Consider the following 27,147-nt stretch of genomic DNA (forward strand, 5'->3'; position numbering starts at 1 on the left):
CACAGGCTTGGAGGAGTCAAAAGGGTTCCGTCAATCCCCCTCTGAGGATATTTCCTTTGCGGAGATGCTTGAGATGCTTAGTAGGGCTTTTGGACTGCCAACCACCCCTCTGCCTGAGGACTAATCTGTTCTTCTGAAGGCTTTCGGGTCTCAACCTTCCACCTCCTGGGTATCTCCACCCTATGATGAGCTTATGCAATTGGTCTCTCGTAGGGAGTTGGAGTCGCCGGAGCCTGTCCCTCGGAGGCCTAATAGGATTTATCGACAGAGGCAGAAATACATTTTTCTGTCCATAGGAGTTCCTGTTGATGCCATGGTGGTGACAGCGGCCACAAAGAAGGAATTGTCGGAAACTTCTGCATCTATCCATCCTCCTAACAGAGTCCAGGATCATGGATAGATATGGGAAACGCATGTTCAGTTCAGCGACTTTCATTCTGTGATCACTGAACTATCTGACCCATTTTACCAGACAGAAAGGAGATCTCCTTAAGGAGCTGGGAGATTCTCTTCAGGGTACTGTAGCTGCAGGCATCTCTGACAAAGTTTTGACCCAGCTTGCTACCCTTAATTCCATTGTGAACTTGTCCATGCACCTCATATCATATGCGGCTGATGGTTCGAGTAGGGCTGCAGGTACAGGGATTGCTCTTCGCAGGCATGCCTGGATGCGTCTCTGTTCCTTTGTGGAGCCTTTCAAGTCTTCATTTGTAAACACCCCGTTTGACGGCTCATCCTTGTTTGGGCCAAAGGTAAAGGAATCATTGACCAGGTGTGAACAGGAGGGAAAGACTCAGTCTGCCGTCGGAGTCCGTTTTTCCACCCCTACTCGGCCTTTTCCCAAAAGTCAAAGGAGAGGGTAGATGTGGTTCCGGAAAACCCAAGGAGCCTTTCAGGACACACGTGGAGAACCCCCCTCCAGGGGCAGAGGAGGGGGATAATAATGGAAGACGCCACCCTTGTGGCAGAGGGGGTCTGCAACACCAGGGTGACGGAGATTATTTCCCTGGCCAACTCTATCAGCGCTCCTGAGAGGAGCCAGACTGTCCTGCTCTGGAGGTGGTCGGGGGTCGCTTATCTTTGTACCCAGAATCCTGGTTAGATATCACAAATGACAGATGGTTACAAAGCATAATTTCCAAAGTGTATTTTGTACCATTCTCCACTCCACCCATTCCCATCAAGAGAATCCCGGACATTCCACCCAGTTACAGGGAACAAGCAACCATAGAGAAAAAAAAAAGTCATCCAACCAGTCCCAACAGACCAAACAGGATTCAGAACTTACTCAAGGTTCTTTTTGGTTCCAAAGAAAACGGGGGACTGGAGACCCATTTTGGACCTCAGCAGACTGAACCAATTTGTAAAAAAAAGAGAAGTTTCCGATGGTCACGCTTCAGTCCATACTCCCCTTTTTAGGGGAAGACAATTGGATGTGCTCAATCGAGCTCAAGGATGCGTACTACCACGTAAAAATGGCCAGACCATCCAGAGATCATCTGCGTTTCTGGCTGGGAGCCAGTCACTACCAGTTTCGAGCCCTGCCATTTGGTCTCACTACAGCCCCCAGAGTGTTTACCAAATGTATGGCAGTGGTCCCGGCTCACATGAGGCGTTTAGGATTCCAGGTGTTTCCATACCTAGACGATTGGCTCCTTACCTCCACCAGGCATCAACTGATTCAGGCAATAGAATTCACTCTGACACTCTGCAACCACTTGGGCATTATGGTCAACTTCGAAAAGTCTGCCTTGTCACCATCGCAGATTATCGTCTTTATAGGGGCAGAGTTAGACACTTCAACCACCACTCTTCATCTTCCAGTCGAAAGGGTATCAATTCTTCGCCAACACCATCACATCACTGGTTTTGAAGAACAGAGCTCTAGCTGCAGAGGTCTTGAAAGTACTAGGTTTGATGGCGGCAGCAATTTTAGCCATTCCATTGGCGAGGATGCATTTGCGGATTCTTCAATGGCTCCTGTTCACTCAATGGTCTTACCAGGAGTTGCCAATGAACCATATGATTCTGATTACAAACTCTTGTTAAGAGGGATCTTCAGTGGTGGTTGATGTCTCTACATGTCCTAATAGGACGCCCCTTTGTACTTCCCCCTCCAGTAGCCACTGTGACCACGGACGCTTCCCTGATGGGGGGGGGCATTTTCAGGGAAAGACTGCCCAAGGCACATGGATGGATCAAGAGTCACATTTGCATATCAATGTCCTAGAGATGAGAGCGGTACTTCTGGCTTTGCAGTACTTTCAGAACTCTCTCCCGCTAGGGACAATTGCCATACAGACAGACAACATGCCAGTGGTCTGGTATTTGAACAAACAGGGCGGGATCAAGTTTACCCCCTTTGCCGAGAAACCCTCAGAGTTTGGCAGTGGGCTGTGACATCCCAGTGCTTTCTGTTGGCAGCGCCCATCCCGGGGAGATCCAACGTGATAGCGGACAAGCTGAACAGGGCAGTATTGTTGCCACATGAGTGGTCCCTCAAACAGGAGATTGCGGACAGGATTTTCCACAAATGGGGCCAGCCTTGCTGCGATCTTTTTGCCAGCCACATCAACACCAAATGCAGAAGCTACTTTGCCCTGACCCCCACCCCCCCGGGAGAACCCCTGAGGGATTCACTTGTACACGATTGGCCCCCGGGTCCTCTCTATGCATTTCCCCCAATTCCGCTGATACCCAGATTTTTACAGAAAGCAAAGTCGCTGGGAAGGACCGTCATTCTTATAGCCCCTCATTGGCCTTGGCAGATTTGGTTTCCATTTCTTTACCGTCCTCTCTTGGAGGATCCATGGACCCTGGACCCAGTTCCAGACCTTCTGACACACCTGTCAGGGGACCTCCATCCTTCCTTCCTTGCAGTCACTGACGCTAACTGCTTGGCTGCTCCAGTTCCCCGTATAGCCAGGCTTCATAATCTTTCAGATGACACAGGTCAGATTTTGTTAGCTTCCCACAAATCTTCCACCATAAAATTGTATCGTAGTAAGTGGAAAAGATTTTCCATTTGGGCTTCTAACAAAAACCTTGATCCTTACCAAGCTCCATTGTCATCCATTCTAGAATTCTTGACCGAGATTATTCATGAAGGGGTTGCAGCTGCTACAGTTAGGGTCCAGTTAGCAGCTATATCTAATTTCCATCTAGGTATTGATGGACTGAATATTATGCAATACCAGTTATCCAAGGCCTTCCTCAAAGGTACCTTTCACATGAGGCCTCCAGTGAAGTCTCCTTATTCTCCCTGGAGCTTGAATTTCATGCTTTCCCATATTATTCTTTCTCCCTTCGAACCAGCATCATCTTGTGAGCTCAAGTGTTTGCCATGGAAAACTATTTTTCTAGTGGTCATTACTTCTGCCCGCAGAGTGTCAGAGCTTCAGGAATTATCTATCAAGCCTCCCTATATGATTTTTCATCCTGACAGAGTATCCCTTAGGACTAACCCTTCTTTTTTTCCTAAAGTATGTTCTGAGACAAACATAAATCAAGTTGAGTTGCCTGTTTTTTCCCCAACCATGCCAGCAAGTTAGAATATATGCTGCACAAACTTGATGTTCACAGACAACTTAGATATTATCTGGACAGAACAAAAGACTTCAGAAAGTCAGATCAGCTTTTTGTTTCATTCTCTGAAGCCAGAAAAGGTAGACCAGTGGCTAAAACAACCCTTTCTAAGTGGCTTTCAGATTGTATCACCTACACTTACTCATCTGTTAATTGGTCTTTGTTGCATAAAGTGAAGGCGCATTCAACCAGAGCAGTCTCTACTTCTTCGGCCTTTCAAGTCAAGTTACCTCTTGACAGTAGCTGTGCTGCAGCCACTTGGTCTAAGCCTCACACTTTTATCACTCATTACAAAGTGGACAAGGCCTCCAGGGACAGGGCTTCCTTTGGTTCTACGGTCCTGAAAAATGTACTCCCATGAGCCATTCTGGATTTAGGGTGCTAGGGACGCTACCCATCAGTGAATGAACAGCGAGATTGAACAACTTCAAATAAAGAAGTTATGTACTCGCCATAACTTTCCATGCGAGTTGTTCCGTCTCGCCTTCATTCTCACGTCCCTCCCTCCTTTCCCCACCTGGCTGACTGTTGACCTGGAGACTGACTTCATCCTGGTTATTCAGTGTTTCTTCCTGTTTGGGGAGATTAGTCCTCTTACTAGGATATGGTGCACGCAGCAAACAAGATCTGAGGTATTTCCAACATTGCATCATGGGATAAGGGGCTTGGTGTCGAGCTACTGGTAATCTTTGAGCTTTGCCAAACGGCTGTGTCTGAGCCGAGGATTGGCTCCGAACCCATCCGTGAAGAATGAAGGTGAGATGTAACAACTCACATGGAACGTTATGGTGAGTACATAACTTCTTTTTAAGTAAGAATGTGGTTATCTTGAGAGATGCTGAGCATTTTCTGAAGAATTTATTTGCTTTTTAGGTGCTAACATTGGTAAAATTTCTATGCATTAATTCGTTTTTGTCACTATGGATGTCACCACCTTATTCACTGTCATACCTAATGATGAAGGGGTTTTGAAGGTTGAATAGTTTCTGCACACTAACTTGGGAGAGATGGAAATCTCTGTCTGTACTACATTGAGAATAGTGTTGGAAAATAATGATTTTGTATTCAATAATTCTATCTACTGGCAGCAGCATGGCGTAGCTATGGGCACTTCGTGTGCCAATAGCTATGCTAACACTGTGATGGCTATGTGGGAAGTGGAGCATATAATTGAGGGACCCTACTCCAGATTTATACCTTTTTATAGAAGGTTTGTTGATTTATTTTTTTTTCTGTGGGGAAGTACTAAACAGCAGTTAATAATACAGCTAATTTGTTTAAGTTTTTCTATGAATGCATCAACACGCAGTATGAATTTTCTTGATGTCACTGTTGAAGTAGGATGAGAGTGGCTCCATTTTTACTAACTTGTATAAGAAACCATGCCAACCACCTTTTGTATGGGCATAGTATACATCCCACCCTCATTTTTAATAACGTGGTTAAGAATCAAGTTTTTAGAGCCTCCAGGTTAAATGTATGTGAAAAGGAGTTTCAAAAGCAGGTAGAAACTGCACAGCATTGTTTAAGGATGAGAGGTTATAGTGACCGAGAAATAGTTGAAAATGTAGAGAGGGTTAAAAACTTGAGGGGGGACCACAGCTAAACCTTTATTTTTCAAAACCTGCATCACATAGAGTAATGTATAATAGGAATAAACAGTGTAAACTAATGGTACCACTACATTATTCTAGTAATGTTTCCATGTAAATGAATGTTAGAAAACACTGGAAAGGCCTTATGACAGACAAAGATATTTCCAGAGTGATAGAGCTAAGGTTGTCACCCCCCCCCCCCGGACTACCTGGTAATCAAACTGATTCTCTGATAGTCTGGCAAACACTGTAGAAACTCCGGTATTCTGTTTCAAAAAGGAAACAGACTATTGGAGTTTGTAAATCAGCTGATTTACTATGTTTTTTTTTTTTTTTATACAAAAAAGCATAGTAAATCAGACGAAAACAGGCAGCAGGAATGGAAAAAGAGGGCATTCCTCACAGAGTAATGTCATTGTGATATCACAAAATGGGTGGGGTGTGGGTGGGAGAGGGGATGGGCAGGGTTACTGGTGACATGAGGGGTGTGGGTTCACTCCAGTTTTAGCCACGATGAAAGGTGGTAACCCTAGATAGAGCCCACCCCCAGGTTTGTATTTAGGAACATGAAATCCTTAAAATGGACCTTATGTTACTCAAGGAATAAACAGGAATATAACAGTAATGCCACTTGAGCATGTGCACTTGCAGTGTATGCACTTACATTGATAGCAGTTCTACTTTAATATACCCTGGCCAAGATAGAATATATAGGTTCAAAGGGTTGCTTCTTGTAGCACCTCCCATGTTGTTTACTTGGCCCACTGTTTACTGTGTTCAAAGTTTTACATAGGCAAGACGGATGGAATGCTTAGAGAAAGAAAAAAGGAACATCTGTATCATATTAGCAAAATGAATAAAACTAATGCCCTTGCAAAACATGTCATTGCCAGTAGTACTGAACATACTTTTAAGTTTTTGGTTAAAGGGTGGGTGCACAAGGCATTAAGAGGAGGTGACATCAAGAGTAGTACTGAGCAACTTGATTCTAAGTGAATTATTAGATTGTAAGCGGTGATAGTGGGCATGGACTCAGTGCGAAATCGAGGAACCTTAGATGTTTTTTACTCTTGTATTTTTGTTTTATTTATATGTACATATACACACACATTTGTCACATATGCATTTTTATGATTTCTGTACTTAAGTGCTATGCATATGCTTTTATGAGACCGTTTAAATGATTTGAGTGCCTTGATGTCACATGATCAATCAAGGGAGGTAGTATGATATTTAAAGCTTGTGGTGTCAACAATGAAAGTTTTTCTATTGAAACAGGCCATTTTGGAGTCCCTTTGTCTTGCTGGATTAATTCTTTGGTTTTCTTTACTAGGATTCCTTTACCAGAAAGGGTTGGTATTTGTTCAACTGTTATAGTAAGTTCTTAAACCATTGTACTTTTTTCACTCACGTTAAGTGGGGCTGACACAGGTCCTTTTATACTCGTGAATCAAATGCTGGATTTTAGAAACATTTCCGTGACCATTTGGTATAGCGCTTTATATCCTTTCCATTAGAAATGCATATATGTTTACTGTTCTTGTGTAATGCATGCAGCACATGTCTGGAATTTATCTGTACTGAATTGCCTTGCATCAGAACAATCAGTCTTGCATGTTATGAGTTAGAAGATTTCATTCACTGTATTTACAGCCGGAGGCAGAGCTGGCTCAATCAGCGCCCTCTGCCAGTGAAGAGAACAAAAGACTGAGAACACTGAAAAATTTTTCCGGAACTCCACAGCACAAAAAGATGAAAACTGTCTCCACTTTGTTGGTTAATTTGTCCAGTTTTCATCCTTTTGTGTTGTGGAGTTCTGGAAACATTTTTTCAATGTTCTTTTTTTTTTTGTTTTCTGGATCCTGGTTCCATTTCATTAAGACTGCAGGATGCCAGTTGGCTGGCTTCTTGCAGACAGTACCCAATCTAGCTACACCCCCCTTCCCTAAGCTCTTCAATTGAAGAGCTCAAAAAGTTTGCTACTGGCACACCAACCAGCTGGCCAGATACCTGCCCCCCTCCTCCTGCCCTGGCTTTTCAATGGAAGTTTAAAAAAAAAAAAAAACTGTTGGGGTGTTATGAAACCAGAACTAAAATTTGCCCCCCCCCCCAAAAAAAAGTATATTGTCATTGTTAAAAATGCTTTAACAAAAAATGCTATTTTAATTGTTTTGACAGATGTTCTTATTTTGCTTTCTGCTTTAAATGCTGTTGGATCATGCAGTAGCCTGCATAAGCTTGTGTTATGAAAATGTTATAACCTTGTATCTTGATGTAACAAAGTTGTACTGGCATTTGTAGATCAGGTCAAATTCAAACCACAGTGGCTGTTTTAAAGTGGCTAACTGTAGCATTTATAGAACAATTAATGTGTAGCGGTTATTTTTTCAGACTTCTGTGTATATAATCTATGTATGTAATAAATAAGCTATCAAAACAATGTTGTCTCCGGTTTTAAAAAGGCATTAGTTATTTTTCTCCCTGAAATTCAAGGTGAAAGTGATTCTTTACCTATTGGACAATCCCTGAATGGTTTTATATGTAATAATCCCAGGAGCATTCACTGAAGTGTCCCAGAAATGTGTGAAAATACTTTAAAAATACTGGTGTTTTTATAGGAGTAAAATAGTAGCTTGGGGACATCACTTGTGGAGGATAGTCATCAGTAAAAGGATTAAGATGCAGGATGCAGTAGAAGCAAGCCAGTAGTGTTGTTGTAATATAAATGCTGCAAAACTTGTCTGCAGAAGGGACATTAAGACAGTAGAATGAACAGAGTAGTAATAGACAAAAATGTTATCCAGAATGTTAATGAGATCCACTTTTTTCTGTAAATATATTCTCTTTGTTGCGGTAGCTTTTATGCTGGAGGTGCATTTGTAATTGTGGATTTCTGGATAGCGTCAAGATCTTTGTCCCCAGACGTATTATTTATTTGTATAAGACTGAATGTTCCGTCTGTGTTTTACTTGTATTGTGCTTTTAATTGCATATTAAAACTTGAAAAGAGACCACAGCTCAGTCTCTTGAGTCAGAAAGTTTTCCCACCCAGTTACTGTTCTGCTGTTAAAACACCACTGCTTTGCTAGTTGCCTGCCCCTTATGTTAATTTGATCATATATCTCATTTCCTCTGAGTATACTGGCTGGTGTGAGTAAGCACAAAATTATCATTTTGTGAAATCACTCCCCTTCAACTATTTAAATTTATTGGCCATCCTACTGTATTCCTTAGTACCAGAATACAAACGTGATCACCCCCTTTCAGTCTATCATTCTGTTTTAAAAATACTGACTCTCCACTAAAGCTTTAGACAGGTAACTTAAGTTACCTCCTTTCACATCTAACTCCTCTAATGCACACTGCAGTGTTTAGGATAAACCATTTTTTTCATCTTACCTTTAAGGATCTATTGCAAGACCACCAGTTATTGGAGATCCCACATTCTGCCTCGGAGTAGTCATCTTGGGATTAGTGCTTCTGTTTTCTCCTGGTGAGAGGAGTGCAGTTACATTATTTCCTGGAGACTGCTGATCACCAGAAAGCCTAATAACTGCTTTATAGGTGACAGCTTGGAATCTGTGCTTATATTCTGATCCCGGTGAGAGTAGGAGCAGAGAGCATTGATTCCTGACTCGATTGAGTGTCTGTGCTTAACGTACCTGATTGGTGTGGTTGCTATTTGAGGCATCTACCAGAAAAAGACAACAAGCCTGCAGACCCTTGCATCATGGGACAGGACTGTGGATCACCAAACAGGCCGTGGCCTGCTTCTCTTCTTGGGATTGGTGCTAACACTTTGCTTCTGGGAGAGAAGAAGCAAAGGAGTATTGCACCCCAACAGAGTGACGCTGTGCTGAGACCAGCATTAGCAGCAGTAGCCATTCATGCGACTCCCCTCTTTTCATCATTCTTGACAAGCTAATTCTTCATTTTTCAGTAAGTACTGTGTGATTTCTTTATAACTTCAGAATATCTGCCTAAATACTTCATCCTTAAATTTTCATGGTCTACATATCAGTTTCCCCTCAAGTGTTTGGCAGTGCTCTGTACAGACTCAAGACACCTAAAGTGACATTTTTCCTGTAAAAGGAATATATAAGGAAACAACTCCAGTACTTAGTAATAATGACCATCCCTCCTGCCATGTCTAAAGATCAGTTTCCTGTGCTTTCTCTTATTAACCTGGTGAACGTGGGCATTCTGAGGCAGTGTAGCAGCTACCTCATGTACACAGACAACCCTCTTCTCTTACCTCCCAACACTCAGACTTGTGAGAGGTGCACTTGTATATCCAAATTGGAAGCCATGCACTCTCAAGCCAAGACCGGAATAACTGGTCAAAAGGAGAAGGTCAACACCTGCACCACACCATATGCAACACACAGCACTCCAGAACACCCACCATCACAGCTCTCAAAAATTCAAACCACACACCCACCTTTGCAGAATGCACTCAACCACCACAACATGGCACAAAACCACAAGACGCATACCTCACCTACACATGTGCCCCTCAACCTAAGCCCTTAAGGCAAAACAGCTTTCCCAATACGCTAATCTTAGGTGACTTGATAGTGAAGGCACACTGATGTCCCACTCACCAGGTTGAAAAAGAAGGTAACAGTCAGCTGTCTGTCAGGTGCCAGAATCTGACACACAGCACACGCACTTGGGTCACTCCACAACAAGTACAAGTATGACTCTGTCACTGTCCATGTGGGTGTGAATGACCTGAGATGCACCTCCCTGGACTACATGAAAAAAGACATTGAGGAGCTCTCGGATTATGTGGCCCAGGCAGATATGACCCTAGCCCTGAGGAGCATCCTACCGTCGCCCAGAATGATACCGCAGTACAAGCAGAAAATGATTGACTTCAACAATTGGCTAAGTTTCTGGTGTCATTCTAAGGGGATCCAGTATCTGTCTGCTTGGGATGACATGATTGACAGACCTCAATGCTTTTCCAGAGATAGCCTGTATCTGTCATCCCTGGCTAAGGCTGTTGCCACCCCATAGTGCCTTTTTTAGGCGATGTTCCAAAGACCAAATTATCACCGTAACAGCTGTAAATAAATGCAGTCTGTGGGTCATGCTGCTCTGTGCTAGACGTCCAAATCTCAAGATGCACTTGCTCGAAGCACTCCTCAAAATGGAGAACATTGACATTTGTGCTGTAACAGAGACCTGATTTAAAGCAGCAGAAAGCACCCTTGCACTACCAGGCTACAACTCATTCCACACCTTTCTGCCCCAGAACATGGACCAACGCTCCAAAAGCTGTGGTGTCTCCATTTTCATAAAAGAAATGCACAACTCCAGACTAGTAGCCCAGCATAACGCATCCGAGATACTTCATGCACAACTAACATTGAGTAAGATGGCGATTCAGGTCGTAGCCTTCTGTAGGTCCCCAACCATGTCCCAAGAATCTCACTTCACATTCTTAACCACCCTGGAAGCTGTTACGGTCCAACCCAACACTCTCATACTAGGTGACTTCAACTACCCCTCCATCAACTGGGAAAACTACTCCTGCACTAATACAATGGCCCAATGCTTTAAGGAATTCATCGGTTCCAATTCTCTGGACCAGCTCATTCTTACCCCCATAGAGGAAGCAACATCCTTGACCAGGTTATTACAAACATGGGCAACTGTTGCTCTACACCAATAGATCCGACCACAAACTAATCCCCATCTCGCCCATACCCCCTGCAGAGGTAACCACCATGAAAAACTTCTCCAAGGCTGACTTTGGGCTCCTAAAAACAGAGGTGACTAACTTTGCGGCACCCGTGTCAGTGGAAAATAGATTCATGACTGCTGAATCCTACACCAGTGCACTGTATGAACACATACATAAATGCATGGAACTAGCCATACCCAATAGAACTAAGACGCTCTCCTCCAAAAAAAAAAAAAGGAAGCCAATCTGGTGGTCCCCTGCCATTAATAAACTCTACAACAGAAGGAAGAAACTGTTGTAGAAAAATTGAAGTCCCAAGACTGGAAAAAATCTCCTTTATTAGCCTCAACAAAAAGTTGAGATCCCTCATCAAAACCTCTAAAGCCAGCTATGAAGGCAGAATTGCAGCAGACACTAAAAACAACCACAAAGCCTTTTATAGTTGTATCAAGAATCTCCATGGCCAATACCCAGGTTTGCTTTGAGTTGCTGCACAATGGTACCTCCTATACTGAGCCAGCAGATTTTGCCAACATATTGGCAGATTCAGTGCCAACTTTACTTCTCTCTTTCCCCCTAAAAGACCAATCACAATACCAGAAGAACGCCAGGCACCCACATGCTGCCCCCATTGCCACACCACTCATTTGTTGGTAATATTCCCCCTGGAAGTTGATGTAGTTATCTAATATCACCTCCATAAGTTCTATAATTAAGGAAATTTTGTCCTGGGGAAGAGTGGAGTACTTGTAAAGGCTATCACCAAAGTATTTATGTCCTTCAGTCCTAGGTATACTAGTAAAGAGGTCTTTGACATCTATAGTCAGGAAGCTACAACTCTCTGTCCATATGTCTTTAGTTAATTTACTTAAAAATTCCCATGAATCTTTTATAAGATGTGAAGTTTCAGCCACAATTTCTTTTGTATAGTTGTCTACATAAACTGCAAGAGGGTGAGTCTTTGAGTTTTTTGCTGACACTATAGGTCTAAAAGGCGGCTCTCTAATTTGTGAACACCAAAATTGTTTGGTATAGTAGGATAAGTCTGTCTTAAATAATTATAAGTTTTACCATCTATCTTATTGTCCAACAAATATTCCTCCAGCAATGAATCAATTCTCCTGTATGCTATACTGATTTGATTTTTTGATACTGGTGAATATGTGGAGGTGTCAAGTAAAATATTCATAATAGCATTATTGCATTCCTCAGTCTACACCAAACAATACACCCCCCCCTCCCTTATCCGGTTTCATAATGCAACAACTTCCTTGGGCTTGTAGATCTTGTAATAAATTCAATTCATCAGTCGTCAAATTAGAATGTCCTGCCTTCCATTTATTTCTAGTGTATTCTTCATATATTTCCACTGTGACTATTTTTTCAAACATTAATAGAACGGGGTGTAGGGGGTGGGTTGTACTTCTCACTAATTCAGAAGATATATTACTGTTATCTTTTTTATTGTTATTATTAATATTATTACTGCTATTGTTGAACAAAATATTTAAATTCAACTTTCTAAGGTATAATTTGAAATCTATTAGAAGATCAGCTACGTCCCCATAATTTGATTTAACAAATTTAAAACCTTTAGAAAAGAGAACAAAATGTTCCTTAGTCAAAGTAATTGTTGTATAATTAAAAATTTTGAAACCCTTATGTTCACTGAGAATACCTTCCATACCATCTACCACTTTTATTTCCCCTTCCTCATTACCTTCTTCCACCCATAGTTCGTCCCATAGGTGTCTGATGTGTGGCCTGGGTCTGAAGGATACCTGATTTTGTTTGCTAGGCGCTCCGACCTTCTTGGTACTAAAAAAAAATCTCACTATGTTCAGGGAAAGAATCTAACTCATTTAGGGGCCTGTGTGTATCTAAATCTCTTGGTAGATCTCTTTCATTTAAAGATGTTCTATTTTCCACAATTTCTCCCCCTATCATCCCTATTATTTTGATTAGGATATGTTTTACCAACAACCTTACTATTTATAGTTTCTATATAGACCTGGGTAGGCCTTGCCTATCTCATACTGTTGTTTGTCCCTTGCAAATTTTTTCTGCTTTCTATTGTAAATATTTTGAGTCCTTTTATCACTTTTAACCAACACCCTTTTATACAACTGTTCATATTCTGGGAACAGGAGATTGTTAGTAATGTTAGTGTTTGATTTGTTTATTTCAACAGTCAACTTGGATAGAGCCACATCATTGTATTTAATCAAACGTGAAACCAAACCTACACCACATTCATCAAAGTAGCTATGAAAATCATTGATTACTGCTTCAGTGTAAATTATACCAAATGGGTACTAAGTCCCTGTGGAATGATTTTATGATTCAAGCAACATTTTAAATAACCATTATCTATTTGCAAACATTTCAATTTAAAAAGCTTTTTTCAAACGAAAAAAATAATTTCTTTCAGTGTTGGCACATCTTCATAATTTTCCCCTTTTAAAATGTCATAATTGTGAACAAAACTTCCATTGGAATTAATGTTAAATTCATAATTCCTGTCCATCACTTCTTTAAAACATAAATTAGGAACAAAAACTGTACTGTTAGACTTTCCATTTGCTTCCGTACTATTAGCAGCATTAACTAAACCATGACTATCACAACCAGACTTTTGTGCTAATGAAACAGTACCTCTGTTAGATCTTGTTCGTACACAAGCTCGCCCTTCATTATCCAACATAGTCCGGGAACAGGAATTTAGTGTCCTGTCGATACTTGACCTTGTTGAAAAAAACTTTCTTTTGCAGCGCCTGTGACTGTCAATAGTCCACCATAACTCGTACCTTCCGAGCGTGGAGATGACGTCATCATCGCTGCTGAAGGTTTTAAAACTGCTAAAGATGTAAATTCTTTTATAGGAGTGCCACCTCCTGGTTCGTTTTGGCTCAGCAGTTTTATGAGCCTGGTAAGGTCTCCTTTTAGTGAAGCCACTTCTTCCCGGACTTTAATTACTTCACGCTCCGTTCTGACCGCCCTGTCAGAACTACAATTGTCATCATTAAGTAAAGTAGTAGAGTCAGTGGATGAATCCTGCATGTAGAGTAGCAGCGACGTAGAAATAATACAGTACTTTTACCTCAAAAAAGGCAGGCGACTGGATACCAAACCGCACTCAAATTTAAACAATTTAAACAATGAGTAGCAGATGTGTTTTTATCTTAGTTTTCAGACTAAAGCGCTCATCTTTGTGGTTGTGATATAAAAGTTTATTGTCTCAAAACGGTGGCCTGGATTCTTTTTATATTTCTTCAGTATTTGGTTGCCTTTTATTTTGAGACTGAGTCCCATTTGGCATGTACCTTACTAGACACATGCAACAGCTGGAAAGGCCACAAAAGTACCTCACAAAGAGGATCCTAGGCCTTAAACACATGTCCTACGTGGACAGACTCAAAAAAGTCCAGCTGTTTTCTCTCATATCGTCTACGAAGAGGCGATCTCTGCTTGACTTACAAAGCCATGTCTGACCCAGCTCTGTTAGAAATGTTACATCTAAAGAAATCCCAATCCCGCCACACCACACACTCCAGAGACCTCAACCTCATTACTGTAATCAACAGAACATGCTGGAGGGACAGGTTCATAACCCAGAGACTGCCCATGCCGTGGAATAAACTTCTCATACATGTCAAACAGAACACCTGACTGGCCCTCTTCAAGAGAAATCTTAATGAGTGGATGGGAAATAGAAAGTTCACCCCAGGGATCACTCCAGTGGCTCTACTTGATAGAGGCACTGGGAACTAGCATCGGGCGGCACGATGCCAAGGCACTTGTAAAGGCTCCAGGGCCATTAGCCTAGTCCACACATATGAACCTAAGTAAGAGTATATATTCAAGTTGTGTGGGAACTCCAGTCACTGCATAATCTTCAGTGAGATAATGGTAGTTAAACTACTTCCCAGCAGCCAGTTTTATTATGTCCTAAAAGGCAAGTGCTGAGTGCAAATTACTTAAGATACAAAGTGCACAAAGGAGACTGGGATGTAAGGTGCTATGAAGAGTTGCAAGTCAGAATGTGTTTTTATATCTGTAACCAAGACCTAATGTGTGGAGGTTTAAACTGCTGATGATTTATAGTAACTTGAAGCTTGGTGCTTGAGATTCATTCAGAAAATGTCAGTTGAATGAGAGTGATGCAGTGTTTGTGGACACACTCAAGGATCTAGAAAATAAATGCCAGGTTTAATTACTTTGTCCTCCTAGTACATTTGTAATACAGTAAAATTTGTTTTTAGCAAACAAGGTTAAGATAGGTATTTGTATAATTTATCCATGGGGAAGGATGTAGGAGTGTTGATATGCCCACATATTGGACTAGTTCAGCAGTATGGTGATCAACAGTTTGAGAAAGATCATAAAAAGGAGAAAAAGTAGATGGTATGAGAATAAGACCATATGGATGAGGATACTAAACCTTATCTGCATGAGAAACTCACAAATGACCATGTAAAATGTCCATTAAAAGGCACAAGGGGTAGAACAGCTTATTTGGATGGTTTTCTCATTGACTGATATAATTTTATTTATTTTTATGTATTTATTTAACATTTGTTTACAGGGAAAGTCCGACTGGGACAGAGCCCATTTTTTGTGTGTGTGTGTCTGTGTGTGTCTGTGTGTGTCTGTGTGTGTCTGTGTGTGTGTCTGTGTGTGTGTCTGTGTGTGTCTGTGTGTGTCTGTGTGTGTCTGTGTGTGTCTGTGTGTGTCTGTGTGTGTCTGTGTGTGTCTGTGTGTACAACAGAAGTTGCAGACACTTTAACTGAAGATTAAAAGTATTCCTTTTCCAAAAGTTGGTGGAGAGGAGACAGCCTTTGGGTACTACACATCAGTGCTGTTCAGTAATATGCAATTCACAATTCTAGTAAAGGCCTTGGCAAACAGTTTAAAGAAGGCAGTAGTTGTTGGGGAAGGAATTGGCTGAAGTTTTGTAGTGCTTAATCTCAAAGCAGTTTTACAAAATAAATTAAGTAAAGAAAGCAGACTTCATGCGAGGCAGTTGAATTCCTAATATTTCTAGAGTATGTAATAACGTTGTAGGATCTATTGGAGGTGAAAGCCTGTGGAAATTTGTGTAGATTATATAAGCCTGTAGTTTATACTCAAAAGTACTACTGATTTGTGGAAAATTAAGGTGCTAATAATTGTAGATCCAGAGGGAGTGATTACATTGTTTTTATTTCAATACGTTTCCTAATATAATGTGGTTTCTCAAATGTTAATATTTTCTAATGTTTGACTTCAACAATTGACAGTTTCTGGTGTCTTTCTAAGGAGAGCGAGTATCTGTCTGCCTGGGATGACATGGTTGACAGGCTACAATGCTTTGCCAGAGATGGCCTCCACCTGTCACCCCTGTTCCGGATCTTGTCTAAAGCTCTTGCCTCCCCCATTGTGCCTTTTTTAGACTATCTCCCAAAGACAAATCTTCCAACATAAAAGATCTGTCAAAAAGCAAATTGAAGGTCACGCTGCTCAATGCTCTGAGCCTTAATCTGAAAATGCACTCACTGGAGGCTCTCCTCACACTAGAAGATGCCTATGGCTATGCAGTCAAGAAAAATTGGTTCAGGGCTGCAGAGAGCACCCCTGCCTTACCAGGCTAGGCTATACTCCTTTCACACATTCCGGCCCCAAATGAGGTCAGAGAGACTAAGGGTGGTGGAGTCTTTTATCTTCATTAAAGACAGGCACACCTCCAGACTGGTTTATCAGCGTGACGCACTGGAATTACTCCAGGTGCAACTGACAGTTGGCAAGATGCCCATCCAAGTTATAGCCAGCAATAGACCTCTCTCCATGTCATAGGACATCCACACCTCCTACCTGGACCTACTTGACCTCATCAAGGTACCCCCTAACACCCTGATCCTTGGTGACTTCCACTACCCCACCATAGACTGGGCGAACTGTTCCTGCACTAATGCACTCCCCCAATGATTCCTTGACTTCATCAGTTCTAACGCACTAGATCAGCTGGTCTTATCCCCCATAAGGGGAGATAACATACCGGACTTAGTTCTCACTAACATCGGTGACTGCTTCACCACTTCCATAGTATGTCGTTCCCTGGTAAGATCAGATTGGTCGGTCTCATTCAAAATTTCTGTCCCTTCCAACCCCTCTCCAGCTGTAACCAGGCTAAAAAACTTCTCAAAAGCTGACTACAACCTCCTAAAGGAGGGTATCAGCAGCTTCACACCACCATCCTCTCAGATGATGCAGACAACTATGCTGAACAGTATATCAGTGCATTATACAAGCACGGGTTCATATCTCATGATCAAAAATTGTAAACTGTGAACGCCTGTTGAGCGAACCCGATTGGTCAAAATGTCGCTCGCGTAACACGGAAATCACCACAGGGAATATTTTCCCTTTACTTCAATGCAGTGCGATCTCAGGTTAGGAATATTTAAAGCCTGCAGCGTTTAGGTAAGTATAGTTTTTTATTTTGTTATTATTTTTTCGAAATTTCAAACATCTCTCATATGGTGCCGACCATATGGTGCTGGATGTTTGAAACTTTTGAAAATATAATATCGACCCTGCAAGCACCTGTACAACTGCATGGACTCAGCCATACCAAGCAGAACTAAAATCTGCTCCTCAAGGAAACACAATCCTGTCTGGTGGACATCCTTTATTAACAAGGCTTTAAAAGGAAGAAACTTTTGTCCAAGGGTAAAATGGAACAAATTCCAAATAGGAAAAACTCCCTCCTCTGCCTCAACAAGCAAATTAGATCACTAGTGAAAACCTCCAGCACCAATTATGAGTTGAAACTAGCCTCTAAAACAAAGGGAAATCACAAGTCCTTCAGTTACGATAGGAACCTCCATGGGAAAGCCCAAGTTTGTTCCGAACTAGTACTTAATGGTAGCACTTACACTGATCCTGCTGACTTAGCCTACCTGCTGGCTCATAGGTTCAGCACAAACCTCACCCCCTTATCACCCCCCCCCCAAAGACCCAGTCGGCATCCCTGATTCTTGTACCACACCACACATCTCTGTAGATAAAGTGTTAAAGGCCCTATCCAAGGCAAAGAACACAGCTTCCATGGGACCTGATAGTATCCCAGGCTGTATTCTGCACCATCTCCAGCAAGAACTAGCTTCACCATTGAGCACCTTATTCAACCACAGCCTTAACTACAGGCTTTTTTCCAGCAGAGTGAAGAATTGCCATGGTCATCCCATTGCACAAAGGTGGTGCCAGTACTGACCCAGGAAACTATCGCCCCATCAGCTTGACTAGTCTGATCTGTTAAGTCATGGAGCTTGTTGTTATGGATCTCATAAACAAGGACATGGAGCTTGTTATTATGGATCTCATAAACAAGGACATGGACTATCTCCAAGCACTTGAACCCACCCAATTTGGATTTGTCTGAGGCAGATCTTGCCTATTGAACCCAGTTGACTTCTTTGAGACTGTCACCAAGGCCCTGGATGAGGGAAATTCAGTACATACAGCTTACCTTGACCTGGCCAAGGCCTTTGACACAATCCCCCACTCTAGCATCATCAAAAATCTAACACAACTTGGTGTTAATCCCTATCTAGTCAGATGGGTTGCCAACTGGCTCACAGGACCCACAAGGTCAAAATAGGCACTGCCACCTCTGACAGCAGACCTGTCACTAGTGGTGTTCCCCAGAGTTCTATCCTGGGACCCCTACTATTTGGCATATACTTCTCAGAGATCCAGGCAAAGACACAGGGCCTGTGACTGACCAAGAATGAGGATGACTGTAAGTTGGGTGCTGTCATTGACTCCATAATTGATTGTTAACTTACTGCAAGAGGGTATCACAGCAACAAATAACTGGTGCCAAAGTCATGGCCTTAAGTTAAATACAAAAAAAGTATCATCGTGCCATTTGGCAAAAACAGGGTCCCTACTGATTGCCACATCATCGACATCCCCATAAGCACACAACCTTTGGTGAGAGACTTGCATACTCAAGTTGACAGCAGTCTCTCATTCGACCATCATGTGGCGGCGGTGGTCAGAAAAGCCTTTTACTTGGTTCATCTTGTAAGTAAAGGGATTGCATCCAGAAAAAAGGAGGCTATTACCTCTCTGTACTCCTCCTTTATTAGACCTATAATTGAGTATAATGCCCAGTTTGGTATGTACCTCTCCAAACACTTGCACCAACTGTAAAGGCCACAGAAATACCTCACAAAGAGAGAATCCATGGCCTCCAACACCTGTCCTATGCGAACAGGCTTAAATCACTGTCACTCAACTCTGTGTCATACAGATTGCTCAGAAGTGATACGTGTCTCGCCTACAAGGCAATATTGGACCCTGCTCTACTAGAGATGCTCCATATCCGTGAGTCTAACTCCCGCACATTACCCGCTTGATAGGCCTAAATCTAATATGCGACATCAACAAAACCTGCTGGAAAGGCAGGTTTGTCTCCCAGAGGCTGCCCCATCTCTGGAATAGACTTCCCATACATGTCAAACAGAATACCTCACTGACCCTCTTCAAACACAACCTTGATGAGTGGATGGAAAACATAAATTTGTCCCAGGGGTTCCACCTTTGTCCCTCATTGACATGGGCGACAGGTGTTGACTGAGGTTTCTTTTTTTGGGGGGTAAACTCTTGGCTAGGCTTGTAAGGGCCCTAGGGCCATTAGCCTAGTAACCTCGTATGATCCTAACTTTCCTGTTCAAGACAACAAATTAACTGGCCTATAGTTTTTAACATCCTCTATTGAGAGTACAAGTACTGTTAAGATGGTTGTGGCCTAAAAACTGACTTTTTAGGTACTTACCAGAACTATAGGTGGACAAAGAAGTAGAAGAAAAATAGAGTTGTGAGAAGTCTCTCTTTGGAAGGGTTCAGGAGCTGTATGGAGGTAGGAATGTGTGAAATGGGTTCAGGAGCTGTATGGAGGTAGGAATGTGTGAAATATGTTCTCAGCCATATGTATTGGCAGTCAGTGGTGTAACTTAGGGAGTGTGAACCAGGAATGGTGGAGGTAAAATGAGCAGTAAGAGGATGAATCATTAGGGTGGGAGCTGCATGATGGGAGTAGAAGATAAGGAAATTTGCAGAAATGGAAAAAGTGGAGGCAAATGGAAGGATAGAAAAGTGTGAAAGGTAATGGTTTGAGGGGAAAGGAAAAACTTTAATTTTGAAAAATGGTAGGAAAGATGGAAGGTAATTGGGCTCATGAAGGTCAGACATTGGAATTGTAGTGGTTTATAGTATTGCAGAAATTTGAGAATTTCTTAGATGCATAGAATGTGTAAATTTGAACAATTGAAACGGTCTGTGCGTTAAAGGTGAGAAGAAATAGGTGACAGAGATATAGAGAAGGTACAGGAGGAGTATAGACTTGGGAAAAGGAAGAACCTCGTTGTTGCAGCTGGAGGAGCTGTGTATACTGAAGTGATGGAAGTATGATGTAAAGCAGGTCGCTGACAGGAATGTGGAAATCGTGCACAAGTGAACCATAGGTGAGTAGAAATTGACATTAGAGAATGTAAGTAAGTATAGGGTGAGTTTGTTTTTTATAGAACAAGCAAATGAGGATCCTTCATAAGTGATTTTCACATGACCGAGCTTTATTCTAAGGAATTGGAAGATTATGTTAAAAGTATGGAGAAGGAAGGGCAAGAATATTACATAAGTGGTGGGAATGTGTAAATGGGTCAAAGATGGGGAAACGGGATAGAGGAATAGGAAGAAAATGCCAAGGAAAATGTCTGGGGAGCAAAGCAAGTCCATTTAAGGTAAGATAGGTGAAGAGCCATATAGTAAAGAATTGGAAGGAAATATAGAAGGTGAGAATTGGAGGGAAATAAAGAAGGTGAAGGTAAACTTAGAGGTAAAACGAACTATCTGGATGTCCTGGAATGGAAAGTATCTGGGGTTAGAGAAGTTGAAAATAGTTGGAAGAAGATGTGGGAGTAGCACTGAGTAGTCCCAGAGAACTTGTAATAGGAGCTACTACGAGGTCCATGAAAAGCTGCAATAGGTAATATTCAGAGAGCGAGAAAAAAAAAGATAAGCGAGTGTGCAAGTGGACTACATGGGGTAATTTTAATGGGATGAATAGGGCACTACTGTGAACCCAGATCATCAGGGTTAGATTAGAAGCCCAGGCATTGGAGGAGCAAAGAAGGGAGGGGGATGAATGGAGCGTGGACCACATTGAATCTCTTAGGGGTGTGCAGAAAGAGTTGGCATGCATTTGGGAGAACACTAAACAGTGCAGTCCCCCTGATGGAGACAGGAAAGAGCACTGCTCATGCTGTGAGGGGAGTGGCCGTGCCTCTTGGCAGGAGCGCCCATTACAGAAGTGATTAGATGTCCTCCATGGATGTACATTTGCATGCTTTTCTGTAGCACCTAGCCAAATTTCGGTAAGTCAGGGTTCACATTTAAACAAGGCATTACTGCCTGTACTGTGATTCCAGTAGTCGGACCTCTTTTGACATGCCAGTACTTGTATCACTTGATAGTGAGGAGCTCTTCTGCAGTGGTTGCTTCTTACCTCTTGCCATTCCTCTGCATCTGGGCTGCAGTTTTATCCATCATCGACTGATGAAGTTTTCTTTGTCAGACGTGCACATTTTTGTATTTGGGAGTTCAGGTTGTGCTTATTCATTGCATCGGGGAGAACTTGGAAGTGCAGGGGGCTTGACCATGCCCTACTAGCAAGGCACATGGTGTTAAGGGGTGTGCTAGCCAGGTACGGGAAGTAGATAACATTTTAAAATGTTCTGTGCTGAAGCTTTTGGATTAGGAATCTCTAGCAGTTTGCCTAATTCATTAAGCCTTCACATATCTGCTGAAATGAGTACATATCTTTGTTTAGTGAAGCGTAATATAGCTTTTATGATTATTAAGGGAAGTTTAAAAAGGATGAACATATAGTGCAAGTCTTTCAAAATGGTGCTTCATGTTTTGATTTCTTTTTACTTACTTTTCTCTTACTTTTTGCAGATTGATCCATCCAGCAAGTGGTCGCTCCTACCATGAAGAATTCAACCCGCCAAAGCAACCTATGGAAGACGATGCAAGTGAAATTTCTCCTTTACTTTTTTGCTTGGTTTAGTCTTTGCATTACAGTGTACGTGCCTTCTTATGAAGATAGTTGTATATTGTGACTGCTTTTGACTGCATGCGTTACGAGATTGACAGGTCATGATTTGAACAAGATTACTTGCAGGCACCTGATTTTGATAGTGGCTGACAGTGGCTGTTAACTGCGGTCAGTGGGATTAGTGTTGACCACATTTATGCACTTAACAGTTCTGCATAACAGTTCTGCATGTTATTCTTTGAAACCTAAGTTGTGCTTTACAGCATAACTTTTCTTAGAAGTGTGAGGATGTTGCCTGGCTTGAAGAGAGGTTATGGTCTGGTGTGAGTAGGTCCATCCTTGTCAACCAGCTAGATTGTTTTCAGGGCTTGAGCTAGATTGTTTTCAGGGCTTGAGTCAGTTATGTATCTGAAACTTTCACAGACTTCTAGCCAGTACCTTTACTTGTAATTTTCTGTCAGCAGGTCTCTGCTTCATATCTTTTTTTTTGCCAATTAAGCATCTTGCATTGGTTATTTTGTTTTTCAAGTTTAATTAAAAATGGACATTTTTCTGTTCATATTTTAATAACCATTCAAATGACCATGTTCCAGTATTTTAGTTGGGGCAGATTGATCTTAACCTGCCCCTGCCATTTTCATGCTTTTTGTCACCATAATATCAGAGTTCTTTTTTTTTAAGATTTCTTTTCTCTGTAGTTTCTTGCATTCGTTAGAAACATTCTTTAATGACCGTTTTTCATCACTTGAGTACTTAACATCTGCAAGTTGTGATGGCGCTTGCTTTCTGTTTTTTTTTTTTTTTTTTTTTTTTTTTATTGTTGCATTCAGTTTGCCGTTTTATCAAATTTTGCTGGTTTCTCGTTTGAACTTTAAGCTGTTAGCTACGCATATGATGCAGAGCTTTCAAAAGTGGACTTAATTGCAGATCACCCTTGATGAAGGTTTAGGTTAGGCATTATCTGGGGTTAAACTGGAAAACAAGCAGATACAACAAAGGTATGCATGCGAAATTGACGAGTGTGCCAGGGTGGACGTGGTTAAGGTAGTCCAGCGTCCCTGAACTTTTGGACAGTTTAAGGGGTTTAAACGTCTGGAGATATATCCAAAAAAAAAAAACCCCGCATCCTATGTATTTCTAAAAGTATGATATTATTGTGTTTGGCCTTAGTTTCTTTGAGCATGTTGAGTATTTGGCTGAAAATGGGGTGAGTGTGAGGATTAAAATTAATCTACTAAATTGAAAAGACGGACTCCTTTAAGGTTAGGGGTACTACTTGCATTGCTGCTGAGTTTGGAATGGCCCTGATAGAAGAAGCCACGGAGCAAGAACAGATTATGTAACACTGCTTGTGTTGCAAAGATGAAGCTGATAGGCTGCCTCAAGTTTTACTTTTGATTAGTACTTTTGACTTTGGGAGGGGGGAGGCATGCAGCAGAGCTTTAGTGCGTGGGAGTGAAAAAAGCATCTAACTTCATTTAATTAGGGACAAGCTAGCAAAATACTTGGAACTGATTGTTTAGCTGCGTCTCACATGCCCATCTTTAGCATAAGGTATATTTGCTAGGTTGCTGAAGTAGTAGAAGGTTTAATTTCCATCCATGACCCAGGGTTCTGTATTTGCTGAGGAAGTCTGCCAGCTGGTTCTGTAATCCTTTGAGATATACTGCCAAGTGTTAAAGATTGTATTGAGTGGCACAGTGCCAGATGAGAGGGGTCTCTTAGCAGGGAAGAAGAGATCTGATGTCCCCTTAGTTTTATGTGCTGCATTACGGTAGTGTTGTCTGATGTGAAGGAGACTGTAGGAAGTTGTCTTGATAGACTGTCACAAAGCTGTAAGCACTTTTCTTTTCCTTCAGGTTAATGTGAAAATACGTTTTTGTTCAGACTGGCTTCCCAAACGGAAATGTTTGAAGTGGATTTCTTAAACATAACCCGAAGAGTCTGTTGGCAACTGCTGAGCTACTTTCAGGAAAAGTGGATGCATCTTTTGGATAAGTTGATTGACTGTGTCCACTAGAAATATCCCTTTGCTAAATTTGAAAGTGACATTCATTGAGGAAGCTGAATATCTGTTATGTATGTTCCTGAGGGTGCACAGAAATCTCTCCATGTGGATCTTTGCATAAGGAACAAGGAGAATGCATGAAGACATGTAGCACAGAGTCCTTGGGTGTTGACCTCCTTTATGACAGTTGCTATCACAGCCTTGAATATCTCTTGGTTTGCTTGTCCTGAGGCAGATGGATTTTCATCCTGACTGAATCTATAAATGGTAACCTTACAAAAGATGGACATGGCTTTAAGCTGATCATCAGTAACCAGTATTTTGATATGTTGCAACTGCTGCTTTTGGGAGACTGTTACTAGGAGGTAGTTGTCCAAGTTACAGAAGATGTTACTGTCTCCCCTGCAAAAACTGATCAACATTTGTCATAGTTGTGATTTTTGAGTAGATCAAAGTGACACAGTTGCGAACTGGAGGCAATGATGAGCTATCTGGAAACTTTTGAACTTTTTATGAGGGTCTTAACATCATTGCATGTCCCTTTCTTTGTAGTAGAAGGAGAGAGTTCTAGACTGCCATTTTAGGTTTATTCGTTGCCTCCCTCCATCTCTTCCTCCATTCTTTTATATGCCTTTTTTAAACGACTGGATTCCATGTCCGCTACCTATTCTGGCAGCCTTTTCAATGGGCCCGCAGCCCTTTCTGGGGGAAAAAATATTTTGTAGATCTATGGAGTAGTTGGTCTCTGAAGTCTGCTTACCTGTTCCCCTTCCTTCTTTATCCCGCCTGCTGAGGATGACTACTACACATCTTCCTGACATAATTGTGTGCACCAGTGTCATGTTCCTTCTCTCTTCTGGGTTCATGTTGAAAATACCTTCATATCCTCCAGTCTCTGGTCATATCCTTCCCCATTCATCCAGCATATTTTTCTCTGGAGTCTTCCCTGCAGCCTTATGTCCTTTTCCTTCTATGACCACCAGAACTGCAGAGAGTAGGCAGTTTGGTTTTGTTGGAGTATGTAAGTCTACATCCTGCACATAGAGTTGTCCCATAGATTCCATCCTTTGTAAATAGAACAACTAGTTTCACTGCAGTCATTCTGAGTTTTTGTTTGGTAAAGACACAGATGTTTGACTAAGAACTGGGCTTAGTGTTGTCCTTTACTGAAACTAGGAATAAGCTGGAGTAAATTCCAGTGCCTTTTTAAATGGCAAAGCCATCCCTGTATTACATAGGTAAATAAATAAGCGATATAATTTTGCTTCATTAGTAACCGTTCTTGAGTGACCTATGGTGAAGAGTTGTGTGGAATAGAACCTGGTTGATAATGTCTGTAGGGATTATATTTTAACCATCAGAATCCACTGCTGGACATTTAATGCCTCCCATGCTGGTAGATGAAATTATACAGGCGGTCTCCAAGAGTTTCTTTATTGGGTGGTCTGTACGTAGAATCTGTTCTAATTTTACTTGCATATAGATTCAATGAAATTATCCAATAAAATTATACTTCAGAATCACAGGTATAACTCCAGATTTTATCTTTTGAAAAAATGCAGTTTCACTTTTTTATGAACTATAAACCAAGATCTGTGTATTTTGCTGGTAGGATAATTTGTTAAAAATGTGGGGTGAGACCGTGTAACATTTCTTTGAGTACCGTTTGCCCCTTTTTTTCTAGGTATGTTATCCTGAGGTTTCTTTTTTGGGGATAAACTCTTAACTGGGCTTGTAAAAGCCTCAGGGTCATTAGCCTAGTAACCTCCCATGATCCTAAATGCACAGCCTTGAAGTCCCGTGATGGAGAATCCTTTCACTATATGTTTTTTTTTTCTGACTAAAATGTTGTTTACTAGGAAACTAAATGTTTTGGATGGTCTTTGCTTTTCTACTGATTTTTGGTGTGTGAATGTTTTCAAACTTTTGTGAACAAGTTTCTATTCGCTGACAAAATTTTCCTGTGGGTTTTGTGCATGGGGGGGGGCAGGATATTGTGGCTGTGGGAGACTGTCAGGGGCTTACTTAACCTCAGAACACCACCACTTCTCCACTTTACATTTACTGACTCATTCAGGCTCCATCAATCTTTTGAGATCTTATTCTCAGCTTTACCTATGGGGCAGCTATTGTTCTCTGTGATTTGTAACTTTGTCTCATTGCAAGAAGTTGTCAGGGAGTCTTGAGTGGCAGGCTGGCTCCTCAGCTGCTGGTGGGTGACTCTGTTTTGACTGCTCTTGGTTTCTCAGACTGCTCATCTTTTTTCCCCCAGGTCCTCTGGTATTCCACCTACAGCCACCAAGGACTGGGGGATAGCTACGTCCTTTGCAGCTGTAGGAATGCCCTCGGCAGGCAAGGAAGAACCATCTTTGTAAAACTCAGTGGAAGGGGGCAGGTGATGGTCCTTCATTTAAGCTGCAGTAGAGAATGTGAGTCTGGGATCCATGCTGCTACTAGGGGTATTGTGTTTTTCAGTCAGTTTCAGGAAAAGTGAATAAAGTGAGGAAATCCTGCCTTCTGTTGTTTCTATGGCCAAGGAAGATTTACTGGGATTTGCTAAGGAACTCATTTCTGCCTTTTCTTTGATTACTGGTACTTCAAGTATGAAAAGACAGTTCACCCTCTCTTTAATTTTTTGGTCAGAATAACAAGTATTGTAGGGTGATGGTTATATTTTAGGAATTTCTTCTCAATCTGAACGTTCTGATTCTGAGGAAAGTGTTTGAGATTTTTCTTTGTGGGACTTTGTATAAGATGAAAGTTTTATTTTTTTATTTTTTTTTTGTCCCCCCCCCAGTGTGAGCAGAATGAAATAGCTATTGTATGGAAAATGTGTCTATGACTAGTGGTAGATGAATATGCCCAAGTCTGCAGCTGTTCCTCCTGTTTATCTGCTTTAAAGAACACTTCTGTTACTGCTTCTCAGTTGCTTGACAGTCAACCTCTTGCCTTCAGAAGTCTGAAAAGGTTATACAGAGTAGATTTACTCAACTATTTGTTTTCTAGCCGTAAAGCAGATCCTCCAGTGATTTCCCTAGCCAAAACTGCTTCATCTAACCCCATTCTCTTTGACAAGTGCAAGAAGGCGTTTTACAAGTTGGGGGGAAAAACATGTATTCTTTTGCTACTTTAACTTAAGAATTTTAAACTGGCAAGTGCAAATGTT

At 41.6% G+C, this 27,147-nt stretch overlaps 1 protein-coding gene across 2 annotated transcripts in view; it reads left to right on the forward strand.

The window, feature by feature from the left end:
• AK2 (adenylate kinase 2) overlaps positions 1–27,147 on the forward strand; it is a 318,886-nt gene that overhangs the window by 199,666 nt on the left and 92,073 nt on the right. For both annotated transcript variants that reach the window (XM_044059921.1, XM_044059922.1), the window contains exon 5: positions 21,874–21,946. In XM_044059921.1, the coding sequence (XP_043915856.1) occupies positions 21,874–21,946 (73 nt within the window). The remainder of the gene's footprint in view (positions 1–21,873; positions 21,947–27,147) is intronic.

This window comes from Protopterus annectens, chromosome 1.part2, assembly GCF_019279795.1.
Source record: "Protopterus annectens isolate FY-2018-M chromosome 1.part2, PAN1.0, whole genome shotgun sequence".
Classification (NCBI taxonomy): Eukaryota; Metazoa; Chordata; order Ceratodontiformes; family Protopteridae; genus Protopterus; species Protopterus annectens.